The sequence below is a fragment of the Pongo abelii genome, chromosome 17, assembly GCF_028885655.2.
Source record: "Pongo abelii isolate AG06213 chromosome 17, NHGRI_mPonAbe1-v2.0_pri, whole genome shotgun sequence".
In the NCBI taxonomy this organism is placed as follows: Eukaryota; Metazoa; Chordata; class Mammalia; order Primates; family Hominidae; genus Pongo; species Pongo abelii.
The window spans coordinates 45,739,493-45,754,273 of record NC_072002.2 but is presented as its reverse complement, the minus strand read 5'-3'; the positions used below and the strand labels follow the sequence as shown (position 1 = coordinate 45,754,273).

The 14,781-nt window shown below is 38.8% G+C and overlaps 1 protein-coding gene across 1 annotated transcript in view; it reads right to left on the bottom strand.

Annotated features, from left to right (window-relative positions):
- Positions 1 to 521: 521 nt before the first annotated feature.
- DSG3 (desmoglein 3) overlaps positions 522 to 14,781 on the bottom strand; it is a 28,457-nt gene continuing 14,197 nt past the window's right edge. Inside the window, exons 9-16 of the mRNA XM_024235941.3 lie at positions 12,421 to 12,692; positions 11,318 to 11,457; positions 10,023 to 10,247; positions 7,428 to 7,688; positions 4,372 to 4,511; positions 3,992 to 4,055; positions 2,375 to 2,658; positions 522 to 1,136 (exon numbers count right to left, since the gene is read on the bottom strand). Of these exons, the coding sequence (XP_024091709.3) occupies positions 522 to 1,136; positions 2,375 to 2,658; positions 3,992 to 4,055; positions 4,372 to 4,511; positions 7,428 to 7,688; positions 10,023 to 10,247; positions 11,318 to 11,457; positions 12,421 to 12,692 (2,001 nt within the window). The remainder of the gene's footprint in view (positions 1,137 to 2,374; positions 2,659 to 3,991; positions 4,056 to 4,371; positions 4,512 to 7,427; positions 7,689 to 10,022; positions 10,248 to 11,317; positions 11,458 to 12,420; positions 12,693 to 14,781) is intronic.

Here is a 14,781-nt window from a genome sequence, read left to right as displayed (position 1 = left end):
TGAGCAAAAGATGCACATATGGCCTCCCAGCACCAAGAAGATGGAAGAAATGCTACAGCAACTACTTCCCTTTTTCCAAGCAGCTCAAAATGCTTTAGCAAATACCGTGTGATTCTTACATCATTATCAATGATATAAGAAAAGGCAATGGAGACAAGAACAAGCACTCCTGCTTAATCCACTAAACCACATTGCATTTTAAAATGATAAACACCTTCCTTTGGCAGTGGAAAAATAGAAGCTTAAGAATGTTTAGGAACATTTCCTGGCAAATATGATCTTAGCGTTTTGAAAAACTTTAAGATTTACTACAATTTGAATAGTACTTGAGAATTAGGAGTGACAACATATTGCTTTTGGGGCATGAACCCAAACATTTAATTTATAATCGTGATCAGTTTATGAGAGAAGCTAATAAGTGCCAAATTATTAGCCTGATACAGTGAGCTTTGCTATGCTATTTTGAATACTTTAGTCCAAAGATCCAGATTTGGTCAGTGTGCTATTCCAGCTCATTCTGGTCATATTAGACGGGAGCAAGGATCCTCTGTACAGAGCATAGCGTGTGACCCTTGTAGCTGCGTTGGGCCAGCTAGGTTGCCAGGAACACTGGAAATGGGACAGATCACCCTTTCTGTCACTATCACATTTTGTGTGAGAAGTGGATCAAAGCCTGCAGTGGAAGGTTGCACGAGGGAACCGGAAGCCGAGTAAGTCTCCGTTACCACATAGTTACCATGCTGCAGAGGGTCAGGGATAGAAACAGCTGGCTGGACAGACCCAGAGGCGGACAAAGCAGAAGCTCCTTGACTTCCTGACAAAGTCTGGCACTTAACAAATCCCGTCTGCTGGACTTCTATGGGATGGCAACAGGATTCAATCCCATAACCGCTGTCTTTAGAGGGTGGCTGAACTTGTTTGCCTTCACCATCAACACCAAGGCTTATCTCTGCAAGTTTTTTAAATTTGGGTCCAAGTGAGTCCAAGAAGCTGTCATCTAGGTCATCAGCAATAAAACTGCAACAACCCACGGAGCCCACAGGAGAACCAGTGGCATCTGCGCCTTCATTATCATAGATCAACAAGCAGTCATTTGCTTCCTGGCCATCGTCTTCCTCCGCACAGGCAAATGCTTTCTAAGACAGAGAAAAAGTGGGAAAAAATGAATTTTAAGAAAGAGTCAGTTGAACAATATAATACTGTTGGTAGAACTCATTTGGATTATGAATGCCCAAACTAGGTAATCCACAGAAGTAAAGGACACTGTCTATTAACAATCTTGTTAAAAAAATGATCTGGTGTTTGGACAACAGTATGGTTGACATTACCTCAAAATTGAGCTAGAACCTTTGTCTAGATTCTACGAATCTTGTGGGAGCCTGACATGTGACTGTAACACACATCCCACCTAGAAATATCCCAAGAGTCCTCATCTCAAACAACCGCTCCCTTTCTCCCCTGCCCTGCAGTCTTTCTTCAAACACAATATCACTCTTTGTCTGCTTGGATACTAGGTCAGACCTTGGCACTTACCAGTATCGATATCAAAAGTCAATGTGAGATCCATTCTAACCATGCCTCTCTGCCCACTAGTCTTTGGTTATCAAATGAGAGGCAAGCATCCTACTTTTCAAAGTCTTTGTTTTCGTACCTATGTTCCTTTTCTGTTCTATGCTTCCTGACATGTCATTCCTCCCATCACTGATCTTCCATCCTATTCTTTTTGCCTCCCCTTTTTTGGAGATCATTAATTCAGTGGTTCTTCAACTTTTTTAGACAGATAATGTGAATACTCTACCCCTCTCTCAGGAAAATATACACACAGGTATTTGGATATCCTTTATGATATAGGAAATACAAAATGAACTGCTTTGTATTCTTAAAGAAGATGCTAGAAATTCTCACATAAAAGAGATTTACCCTCAATTGTTTGTTGAGTTGGAGGAATGAGATGCTACTTGCTATATGCTCTCATGTTGCGGTTATCTACTCATTCTTCTTTTATTATTAATTTGTTTATTTTAGAGACGAGGTCTCACTCTGTCACCCAGGCTGGAGTGCAGTGGTGCCATCATAGCTCACTGCAGCTTCTACCTCCTGGGTGCAAGCAATCCTCCCACCTCAGCCTCCCGAGTAGCTGGGACTGCAGGCACGTACCACTATGCCTGGCTCCCATTCTTCTTTTGATCAGTGACCCGATTTTGACAGCTACCTTAGGTTATCTGTATTATTTTGGCAAAAAACAAACAAACCATTTTTTTCTTGCATTTTAACAGGCTGTAAATAAAAACTGCAAAACTGAAGTATATAATCAAATAAAAAGATCTCTAATGTAAGTAAGATAACCAAGCCACAAAGTTTTTCACCAAATTACCTGAGAAAAGTAGGAGTCCAGAAAATTCATGCTTATTGCCCCATCAGCGTAGTCCTTATTGGTTCCTCCAGTGGAATGCCTTGTTCTCATGGTTCCAGACTGTCCTGAGGAACAGATGCCAACTCCAGTGGCTGCTCCGAATCCTGAAGCAGCTCCTGACACTGTCCCTGTTGCAAAGCCTGCAGCACCTCCGGATTCAGTGGCTGCTCCAAGCTTAGTGGTCATTTCCATTCCTGAAGTGCCTTCCACCACTGTCCCTCTGGCATACGTATTTGTACAAACTTCTAAAAACAAGGGAGAACATTCGGTAATATCTTATGCTGTTATTTGTTGCATTTTTATAAAATGGGTCTTGGGTGTCTATAAGCAGTCACCATGTAAACAAGTAAGTGGGAGAAAATACAATTATATGACGAGAGGTGATAACATCCCACAATGTGTTATGTGAGAGTCATAAAGGAGGGCATATAAACGGGTGAAAAAGCTCTAAAAATATACTAATTTTAAAAGTGTACAAAGAAATAAGATTTTCAGTGACAACAGCCAGAAATAGAAAAGACAGGATATTTACTACACAGCTATGGGAAGCTTCTAATGCAATGCTTGTTTGTTTTCATGAAAAAACATTACAATTAAGCAGTCATATGAGCTCAGTATGGAAACCAAAGAGGAAACATACATAATGTAATCAGGCAAATTAGCATGTCTTGGTACCTAAAGAGAATTTAACAAATCACGACTATTCAGCCTGTTACCTTTTACATTATGCTTTCATGGAAAATTACTTTTTTCTAGATAATTCTTTACATAGCTCTTGCTATGTAATTCTAATGGGAAAAGCAGGTGAGGATTGGAGCATCTGATAAAGGAAGACAGTTACATATTTGGGGAAATCTCATGCGGATTGTGCAGGATGGACACTTGAAAACAACCTATGGAATTAAGCAAAACTTTAATATTAGGCATTAAGTATTATTGTTCTTTTAGTTCACTGAGTAGTTGTGGCACTCAGATAATATTAATGAAATAGCCACTTGGTAAAACCAAAGAAATAAACAAATTCACCTGTATGACCTGTATGACAATGTAAGTGATCATGTCCTATTATGACTGAATGCAGGAATTAGTAATTGAACTGAAATCAGGATACTGTTCGTTCTGGGGAAGAAAGAAGGGGAACAGGATCGAGGATGTGCACATGAGACTTTAACTGAAAATATGACCAATGTTTGGAATAGACAAAGGTGGGTGGTGGATACATAGATGTTTGTTATATTTTCCCTTACATTTTTCTATATGTGTGAAGTCTTTCCTAATTAAAAAATTAGTAATTGATTGCATGAGAACTACACGTCACTAAAGTTTGGAAAAAGTATAACAAATCTTTAGATATTGACAATGGTGGCATCAATGGATAAATTAACTTATTGAAGCCAGACATGTCAGGGAATTGACTAATATAAAAATATTAAAACAGCTTTTCTCCATTTCAGTGGTAACAGCTCCTGACATGTGCACACAGATGCAAATTATTAAGAAGATAATTTTAACACTTCTTATTTTTTAATATTTCTCACTTAACTCACCACTGCTTTCAAACATTTTATGTCCACTTACCAGAACTTTCCATGAAATCGGCTCCATTGGCTGTTATAGGAGGCACACAAATATTTGTGATTTCCTGCAAATCATGTGAAAAATAAATTCATTTAAAAGTGAACCAGATTTCAGAGCAATATAGTGACATGTGGCCCTTTGCAAATTTGCAAATGATAACATTACAAGAAGTGCAAATTCTTGCAGGGATAACCATTTCTATGATTTGACAGCTGAAGAGCTAAAATCCTAAAAGCCTCCATCTATTCAGCACTGACTTTCAAACCGAAGGTCAAGAAATCTCTTATTTTTATGTTCCTTTGCCTCTTTTCCTATCTCAATGTAAATCAAACATTTTCTCTATGTAACTGAAATAGATAATTTACGAACTGGATGCTTACCTTGTCTTCAGGATGGGCTCCTTCAATTCCCCACTGATGAATTGTTCCCTCTGAGCCATCAGGAACTGGGATAAAACCACCTGTCACTCCCCCAGTAGAACCTGCCCCACAGTCACAGGTCAACAGCAGAAGGGGGGCCACTAGTGAAAAACAAAACAAAACATCAGAACACTTGACTAATTTAGGAACTATTTAACGTGATAATTTTTCAGAAATGTTACAAAGAAAATACAGTATCTTAAATATTTGTAGAAAATTCCTAATGAAAATCAAAATTAGTTTCTACAAATGAAACTTGTTACAGTAAGCACACTAGAATTTCATGTGATTATGAAACTGAAGGAGACAGATCAGATCATTTCTTGTTTTTTTTTTGGTATATTGTCTTAAAATAGGCACTGATGTATGATGAAAGTGGCTGTTTGGCTCCTCAATCCTTTTCCTTAATATATTTTTATGATTATTGCATTTATTTGCACATGTTGGGGCTACGTATATTGTGTCAGGTGAATACACAGATAAATATATGACCAGAATGGTCCAGATTTTAGGTGGGCACGATGGTGTTTTGGTAATCTAGTCTCTAATTATCTCTCAGTAAACAGTAATTAACCAGAAAACTCCCTCAGTAACTAGGGTGATAGCCTAATAAATAGCTATCAATGCATTCTTAATTGTAATTTAAGAATTTCTTAGTTGTGGCTTGAGCTTGGAGGGCTCTTCTGGCAGTGTAAATATCTTTCTGTGCACATCCTTGGCAATGAAGATTAATGTCATTCTCATGTTAACTGACCAAGAGTGAAATACTTATTCTTGAAAGCAGGTGTTTCCCACACTTTGTTGTCAGCGGCCCCACTGCCACCTCTGCCCTGCCAAGGCCACCTGAATCCTAATGTTTCAACACTCTTCACTTAGAGACAGCTTAGTGAGGGGTTTAAACATGCAGCCTCTGAAGTCAGATTCTAGGGTTTAAATTTCAGCTGTACCACTTAACAGCTATGTAACGTTGGGCATGTGATATCATCCTTCATTGCTCAGTTAACTCATCCATAAAGTGGGGGAATAAATAGTATTTACATCATAGGTTGTGGTGAGGATTTAATTAATATAGGTAAAGGCCCAACTCCTTAATACTATTTTATTAAGGTTTAAGTTTCAACATATGAATTTTTTGGGGGGGACACACACATTCAGACCATAACAATTAATCTCCCAATCCTCTCCAGGGGCCACTGTAATCCACTGCACACTTGTCCTTTCTTTTCCAGTCTCATGTCACAGCTCTAAATCTAACCTTCATCATCTCTCTTGAACTCTTACAATGACCTCTTACGTGTTCTTGCCTTTCTAATTTACACTGTTAACACTGCACACACTGTTGCCAGGGTTGTCTTTCTAAAATACAAATATGATCATGTTGGTCTTTTATTCAAATGCTTTTAGCAGCTACTCTTTCTCATAGGATAAAGTACAAACACCACAGCCTGTGTATGTAGCCCTTTCAAATTAGTCCCAATGCATTCTCTGTTGCTCCTTCACTTTCCACAATTTCCCCACGCTTTAGCCTTCAAAGGCTGTGTGATTCCTAAAACAGAAAATACTAAGTGTTTTCTGGCCTTGGCTGATGCTGTCAATTTTTGGAAACGCCTTTTCCATTTTTTTATACTGATTATATCCTAATCATTCTTCAAGGCTCAATTGAATGATTCCTCTATTCCGTGAAATCTTCTGTAATTACTCCTTTGTGGTAATTTCTATTATAGCTTTATCATGGTATTTTTTCCCCTATAGTTAGACATGCATGAAAACCAAAATCAAGTTTCCTTTTCAGCTAGAAGCTAGCATAGTGATTCACATAGAGGTACTTAAAAATTTTTGGTTCTTGAACTTGATTAATAAGATATTGAAAAACCAAACCTCTGAGTGTCAATTTTAGCTCTTAAACTAAATGATGTATAATAACTTTAGAATAGTAAATGCTTTTGGAGAATAAGGAAGGGAAAAATATAGCATGTGTGGCAATTAGCTGTAGCTATAGCAATTTATTTCTTTTTAAAAAAAGAGACCTGAAAAAATATTGCAAAACATTCATATCTGTTCAGTTGAAGTGATGGTTGTATGTGTAGTTGTCTACACATTTTCTCTACTTTTTGTGGTTTTAAAATTAATAATCATGAAATTAATTTTAACTCTAAAACTGTGATTTTTATAATAAATTAAGAAAGTGTGAATTTAGCAAGGATTTCTCTTGTTTATACAAGAATTAGGAAGTTCTTTTAAATAGAGACCTCTTACAATCAAAATACTATTTGATTTACAAGATTTTGATTCAAATACAACTTTTCAGAAACCTATCTATTGAATAAATTTTACCTTTATTGAAAAAGGATACTTATGCATAGTTTTCTAAATGTGTTTAATAAACTTAGTCGTATTAAATGTGAAGGTCTTAAAGGGGATGCGTATTCAGATGGTAATCTATTTTGAGGAAATGCTAGATGAAGCAATAACTTCTCAGAACCTATGCTATCTTAACAGCATATGATATTAATATCATATGCTATTAATTAATATTAGTGAGGGGTTAATTAATTAATATTAATAGCATATATCTTAATAGCCTATGATACCCTATTTGTATTTCCCTAAGTTTATTTGACTAGTGTTCTCTTTTTACCTTAGAATCTCATGAGATGTAATGAATATAGAGAAAACATCTTAGAAAGTGCCACACTCATGGATAAAGCCATAATTTTGACCACGAACATTACTAACAGTGTGTAGAAAGTCTTCATGATTTGCTTTTCTCTTGATTATCTTGTGCTGTCTTATAAATGTCTGACATATATAACTCATGTTGCTATATTAATATAGACTGTTAGCAAGCGACATGTTACACATTTCAGATTCTTTCTGAAAATGCCATTTCCCCCTAGCTTTACCTATAAAACATCAGAGAATATTCTTTCCCCATTGCACAGATGGGCAGGGTAGCATGGAGGCCTTTGCAAATGAGGACACCCGGTCCAACAGAGAATGAAACATTGGCTACTCACACAGCAGCAGCAGGAGACCAAGGAGCAGCAGGCCGATGGCGGCAGGCCCCAGCCTCCCTGAGTGCGGCCTGCCATACTTGGTCCCAGGGCTTGTGGTTGGGTAAGAAGTTCCACAGACGCCCCTGTTGTCACACTGACAGACTTCCAGTGTCAAGCTGCCTGGCATCTCACACCGATTGTTCTGACTGTCTGTAAGTACCAGGGAGATGTGGTATACTCCAGGAGCTATCTGTTCCTGGGCTCTGAGGAGAGCAGAGGTAGCTGTAGAGAAAGAATCATGCAAATCAACAGCAGGACGAGGTGTCTTTTCAGTCTATTTTGTGTTGCTGTAACAGAATATCAAAGACTGGATAATTCATAAAGAAAACACATTTATTTCTCACAGTTCTGAAGGTTGGGAAGCTCAATATCAAGGTGTCAGCATCTGACAAAGGCCTTTGGACTTCATCATCCCATGGTGGAAGGTGGAAGGACAAGAGAGCATGAGAGCAAGTGGGGGCTGAACTCACCCTTATAACAACTCACTCTTACTGTAATGAACCCACTCCCATGGTAACACCATTAATCCATGCATGAGGACAGAGCCCTCATGACCTCATTACCTCTTACAGGTCTCACCTCTCAACACTGTTGCGGTGGGGATTAAGTTTTCAACACATGAGCTTTGGAAGACCTATTCCAACCGTAGCAGTGTCTTACACTCTTACTACTTATTTTCATTAGCAGAGTTAGTTTCCACAAACAGTAGGGTTGATAATAGAGTGAGGTTTGAGCAGTGATGAGGGCTATAATGGGTTCAAGTGGGTAAATCTGTCTACACCTGCCTCCTTGTCCTCTCTGTTGCAGGTAGGCCCATTATTCTCTCCCATGAAACTCAGTTCTACTCTGCTTTTCCCACTAAAGAAGATGGGCGACATCATTTAGAGTCAGGCACTCCTCTTCTGGGGCTTAACCAATCTCTTGTATGTCTGCATCAATCCTTGGACTTGTGTGGCCCTCTGAGTATATGTGTTCCTGACTCTGTGTTCTTGTGTTTTACTTATCAAGACTTTCAACTTTGGCCGCTACTACCTCAACTGCTCTTCCTGGTTCTTATCCCGTGAGCTGCAGGTCTATGATATGGGATTTCCTTGTGGTGATGGCCTATTGCCTATCTGAGTCCTGAGCATAGACTGTTTTCTATCTCCCATTGCTATGTTGCCTGTTTTAAGCGGATCCCACAACAGTTCTTCTAAGGTTCAGCATTGTATTTGTTGAATCTTTTTGATCCCACCATACCCTTTGACATTGTGCCTTGCCCACCTAGTCCAATCACTGTTGCCTTGCCCAGCCACACCTGGGCAGGTATGTCTTGTGACCCATCCTGGCCCTCTGTGATCTTTCTTTGGCAGCCTCTTCATTGGCCACGTATCCAGTAAACTCATTTGGAGCAAAATGCTACATGCACAGTTTGGAGATAGATCTTTATGCCAGAAGTGTGAGGGCCCAAGGGAAGATGACCATGGAGATCAAGATCCCTTTGGTAACTCTGGCAGTTGCTGCTACTTAGGACTGAAGGACATGCTTTAACAGCATGTACATTCATGAAAGGAAGCAAGGCTGGTTCAGAAAGGAGCTAGGGAAAAGTGAGTTTACTAAGGATTTGAAGTGGTCTCATCGTCACTATAAAATCCAGAAAGGATGGAGACTTTTAGGAAGTCTAATGTCTATTTCTATGACACTTCTGGAAAGCACAGACAATGTACAATGAGTATGATAAAGGTTGGGAAAGAGAAAGGATGAATTAGCTCCTCCCTGTTGGATAATGGGTTTGCAAATTTCAGTCCACTATGCTCTCAAGGTTCCTGACTAGTGACAGTGTAAGTGGCACTCCCTGTGAGCCTTGAGCAGACTGACTTCTTCATGCTACATGTCTGCTCATAGACTGCTCCATCAGAACAAGTTTATGTATTTAGTATTTAAAAATCTAAACAGCTCTGTGATAAATAGATATCAGACTGTTTTTTTTAGATGGAGTTTTCACTCTTGTTGCCCAGGCTGGAGTGCAGTGGCAGGATCTTGGCTCACTGCAACCTCCGCCTCCTGGGTTCAAGTGATTCTCCTGCCTCAGTCTCCTGAATAGCTGGGATTACAGGCATGCGCCAGCACATCTAGCTAATTTTTGTATTTTTAGTAGAAATGGGGTTTCACCATGTTGGCCAGGCTGGTCTCGAACTCCTGAACTCAGATGATCCTCCCGCCCTGGCCTCCCAAAGTACTGGGATTACAGGCATGAGCCACCGTGCCCCACCTAGATGCCTGACTCTAATCTTTTTTTGGGTGCACTATGGAAGTAGAAATAAACAGATTTAAAATGTTAAATATCAAATGAACCCTAAAAAGGATTCAAAATAAAATATTAAATGGTGCTAACAGTATATCATTCCTTTTCTCTTCTGAAAAGAGAAGTAATTCACAAGGCTACAGCCACATCTTCATTGCAAAGAATTTTTCCAGTTACTTTTGGAAGGACCTGCTCTTAAATGATCTTCCTTATCCTTCTGGAAATATAAAGGAGCAGTCTGCATTTATAGAAGCAACTTTACTGTTACTCACCATTGAGGGTTGTGATACTCCATACTGCAGGCAACTTTACAGGTTGATTTTCCAGTGCAAATGTATAGGGGCCAGTGTATCTATTATTCAGTGTTCTAGCGGAGACAACCACGGAAGGTGAAGAACTGCAAATTGCATCTTTTTCGAGGACAGCTGTTGGACAATTGTCATTGAAACCAGGTACTCTAACATATACCGTGCCTGTAGAAGTTTTACCCGTGTATTCTGTAAGAACGTTTTAGAGTTAAAGAAATGTATAGAACAAAGTTGTACAAAAAAGGAGAATCTTTTACATTTCTCTTTTCTGTAGCCAACTTAGTGTGTCTTCTCATGAAATACTGTATTATCCTCAGAAATAAAAATAGTCATCCTATTTCTGCATCGTGTAAAAAGCAAATTGAAATTTACCAAATAGGCTGATGTCTCTAATTATAATTAATTGAAAATTAATTTAATATGCTCGAACCCAAGACCCGTAAGATGATGAATTCACCAATTTCAAATGAAATCAGCACAAAAATAATAACTTTCTTAAATGTGTTGATTTCACTTGTAATCAATGTGTGAAAGGTTTTTGCTTCTAAAGCACACATTTTTTATTTGGAATAAAAAATTGTATATTTTTATTACTCAAAATGTAAAAGTTTATTAAAGAAAAATTTTAAATGCTGAAAATAAAAAATAATGAAATAAAAATCTCTCTGTGGGGGCATTATGAGTCATTTCTGTTGTTACCCTTACTACTTTTTTTCTTGTTTTCTCAAATGGCAATCTTTTTGATACTTATTTTTTTTTGGGGGGGGTTATGTTTTTTATTACCTTCAACATACATTAATTTTATACTTGGGGAAACACATACACTCAATGAATATTATTTTAAAACATTCCAGAAGAGGAAATTGCATTGTTCAATGATAAAAGTACATGAGGTCTCTATAGGTACCTCACAAAAGCACCTCACATTCAAGTTGAGCTTCCCTGATGCGCTTTGTCTATGAATCCTTATCCATTCCCTCAAACCCAGGTATTTCTGTTGGTCAAAAAATTTCTGCTTCAACCACAGCAAACCATAGCGACCTAACACAGAATTTGCTGGTTCAAACTCCACTGAGAAGTTGAAACTCTTAGTTTTCTCTCCTGGATTCAGCTGCCTCAAACTTGAGGCCCAACACTCCTAAGATAATTCTCTCTCTCCAGTGGTAAAGATAATATGTTGAATAATCACAATCATCTATGCATAAAGAAACATCAATTACAATAACATTGCTCTAAAATGATTCAAATATTTCTCTTACCATCTATGGCCAGAACCTCAGCTGTGATTGTTTTGTTAACTATGAAAGTAGAATCTCGGTCCATATTTTTGACAAATTTGATTTCAGCAGTTTTTGTATCAATCGTTAGGTATCCACCATCATTCCGTCCCATGACATATCTGTTTCATAATATTAAAAAAAATAATTTTCTTTCAAATGTGGAATGTTACATATTTAATGAAAATGACTCATTTTATATTTAGTATATTCATATTTAATATATGTTGACATTGAAATATGCTTTTATAAAAAGCAACAGAAAATTAACATAGCATGAATGAGCCATATTTCATAATTCTTTTTTTTTTTTTTTGAGATGGAGTTTTGCTCTTGTTGCCCAGGCTGAAGTGCAATGGTGCCATCTCGGCTCATCACAACCTCTGCCTCCTGGGTTCAAGTGATTCTCCTGCCTCAGCCTCCTGAGTAGCTGGGATTACAGGTGTGCACCACCACAGCTAATATTGTATTTTTAGTAGAGATGGGGTTTCTTCATGTTGGTCAGGCTGGTCTCGAACTCCCGACCTCAAGTGATCCATCTGCCTGGGCCTCCCAAAATGCTGGGATTACTGGTGTGAGCCACTGTGCCAGGCTCATATTTCATAATTCTTAAGCATATATTAGCTTAGTTTTCCAATTCTGCTGTACACAGTAAAATAAAATACCTGTGTTCTTGCTCTGTATAATATAGCAATTATTTTGCACGGTGCTGTTATATTTTAGGCATATATGTCTTTGTATGTGCTATTTTATATGATAAAAACATGTTCTCGTGGTGCACTTCTACTCCTTTGTAAGACTCAACTGTAAGTTTCCATGAGACACGTTCCCAATTTCTGTCGATAGGCTAAGGCGTTCTTCCCTTGGTTTCCACTGTAACTTATGCTTATGTTATCTTTGCTTCTAGTACAGTTAGATGATCACCTAATGATTTAGCTAAATGTTACTTTTTGAGTTACCCAGTTTCTTGTTTTTATCAATGTCATATCTCTATTCTTGGCACTTAATAGTTTATGTGTTATGTTGTGATAGCTTATAGATTAAAACCTCATCAAGAAATAGGATATAAATAAAAATAGTCTTACTTGACATTTGAGGCAGCTTTTTTAGTGTCCTCATCGATGGCTTCATATGTTCCCAGGATATAATCCACCAATTTTGTGCTACTTATGCCTTTTTGCACAGTAAATGACTTGGAAGCAGGACGGAATGCAATTCCTTCTCTTACATTTATTACCTGAATTGTGACTGGGGTTGACTGAACTCGGTATCGAGAGATTACTGATTGGTGAAATTCAGCTTTGTTTTTGACAGCAATACTAAGTTTCACGCTTTGTAGTTGTTCATAATCTAGAGCCTGGAGAAAAAACAAAATTAGAAGGCAGTTTCACAACAATATACTCCCACAAACCCAGTAGATGATGACAGCACACTATGCAAGATGCTGTGAATGAATTCTTTTGTTTTTAAATAGCAAAACAGCTTCAGAAATTACTGTAATGTTGAGATAGAGAAAGATTTAGGATTCTTAACTCATGAGACCTCAGTTTGGTACTAATAAGGGTACCTCTTTCAGACTAGCAAGACATCATCATAGTCTCTTTAGGCTATGAGGTGCAGTGGAAAGAACTCCAAGTTTGCTATGGTAACATGATTTGAATCCTGGTTCTGCTGCTTAATAGCTGTGTGACTCAGGGAACAATGTTTGTTTTCTCTGATCCTCAACTCTCCACTTCTGAAAAAAAAGCCTTACCTCATCAGGGTGTAGTGAAGACTGAACAAATCAAGCCCCCTAATACGTTCTTACAACTGGCAGTTATGGTCATTTGCAGAATCTTCATTGGATTTATGCACAGTGGTATCTTTCCTGACTTTAAAAATTCCTAGGTGGGAAAGGCAAACTATCTTCATAATCTTGGTTGGCAAATAGGCCCCTGCAAAGCAGTGAGTGGGTGGCCCAGCAACTCTTTGTAGACTCATTTTCAGAAGGTCTTGCATGATAGCCATTTGTTTGATCCCCTTATTGAGGTGGCCCAAATCAAGGCCTGAGGAATCCCAGGATAACTTTTCTTCATTCACTAGTAAATTTTTTTGAGAGTGATGAGATAAGAAAATGCTCATATTGGTTACAACTGTATATCATTAAAAACGATCCAAGTAAGAGATCTGGATTTAAGTTTTAACTTTGCAATGACTGGCTTTGTGTGCTCAAGCATTTTCCAGTGCAGTGGAAGGAAAAGATGTCTAAACAGGGAACTATAATACAAGAGGTAAGAGGCAAAAGAGATGATAGGGTCTGTGTGTGAAAGCAAAGGAATAATTCTACTTAGGAGAGCTATGAAGGGTTTCTGAGAGGTATTCATCTCAGAATTCAACACTCTCAGCTGAGTGTTGAAGGATGCCGGGAAATTATCCAGGCATAGGTGAAAGCAGTTGCAGGCTGAATACAGATGGCATACTGCCTTGTGAATTTCATCTTAAAGGGCTAGCAACCCTGGCTGACTGTAGAGTCACCTGAGGAGCCTTAAGGACCCACTGCTGCCTGGGCTTCTCCAATAGTTCCTATACCCTTACTGTCAAGGAAAAGTTGCAGGTGACTTGAGTTGGTAATTAGGGTCGAGGGCCAACTTCACAGCCAGTGTAGAGCCAGGGATGGTTTTAAAGAGAAGAGTAAGGGATCCAAATTGTTTTTAAGAAAAATCTGGTGGTGCACTGGTAAGAATGAGGAGAACAAAGTCAATAGAGACAAGAGGTAGGGGTATCTATTAGGAGGGACTGCAATCGTCTAAGAGAAGAGAGGAAAAGCCAGGCCAGGGCACAGGCAGTAAGAAGGTAGAAGAGGGTCAGACTTCAAAGACAATTTCTAAGGCTGTATGTTGTGAGGAAATGTCACAATTCAGGGTAAGGCCCACGTTTCTAGTTTGGGAGACTGAATGACACCAATACACAAGATAGAGAATAGGTCACTCCCAGGCATTGGTGGGAGTTTATAACAAAACCCTTACAAGTGGGGATGGCTGTAGCACTTGTCCTGAAGAGTACAGTAACAAAGGACTGCATGTACAGCTTTCAGCAGCCCCCTTGTTAAAGGATTCTATGGTCTGTCACTCAACTGGATTTAAGGTTTAAATAAGGATGCTCCCATGGAATCCAAAATGCTGTACCAAAGGCCAGATGCGATGGCTCATGCCTGTAATCCCAGTACTTTGGGAGGCCAAGGCAGGTGGATCACTTGAGGTCAGGAGTTTGAGACCAGCCTGGTCAATATGGTGAAACCTCATTTCTACTAAAACTAGAAAAATTAGCTGGGCATGGTGTCACACAATGTGGACCCAGCTACTCAGGAGGCTGAGGTGGGAGGATCACTGGGGCCTGGGAGGTGAAGGCTGCAGTGAGCCAAAATCACACCACTGCACTCTTGCCTAGATGACAGCATGAGACCTTGT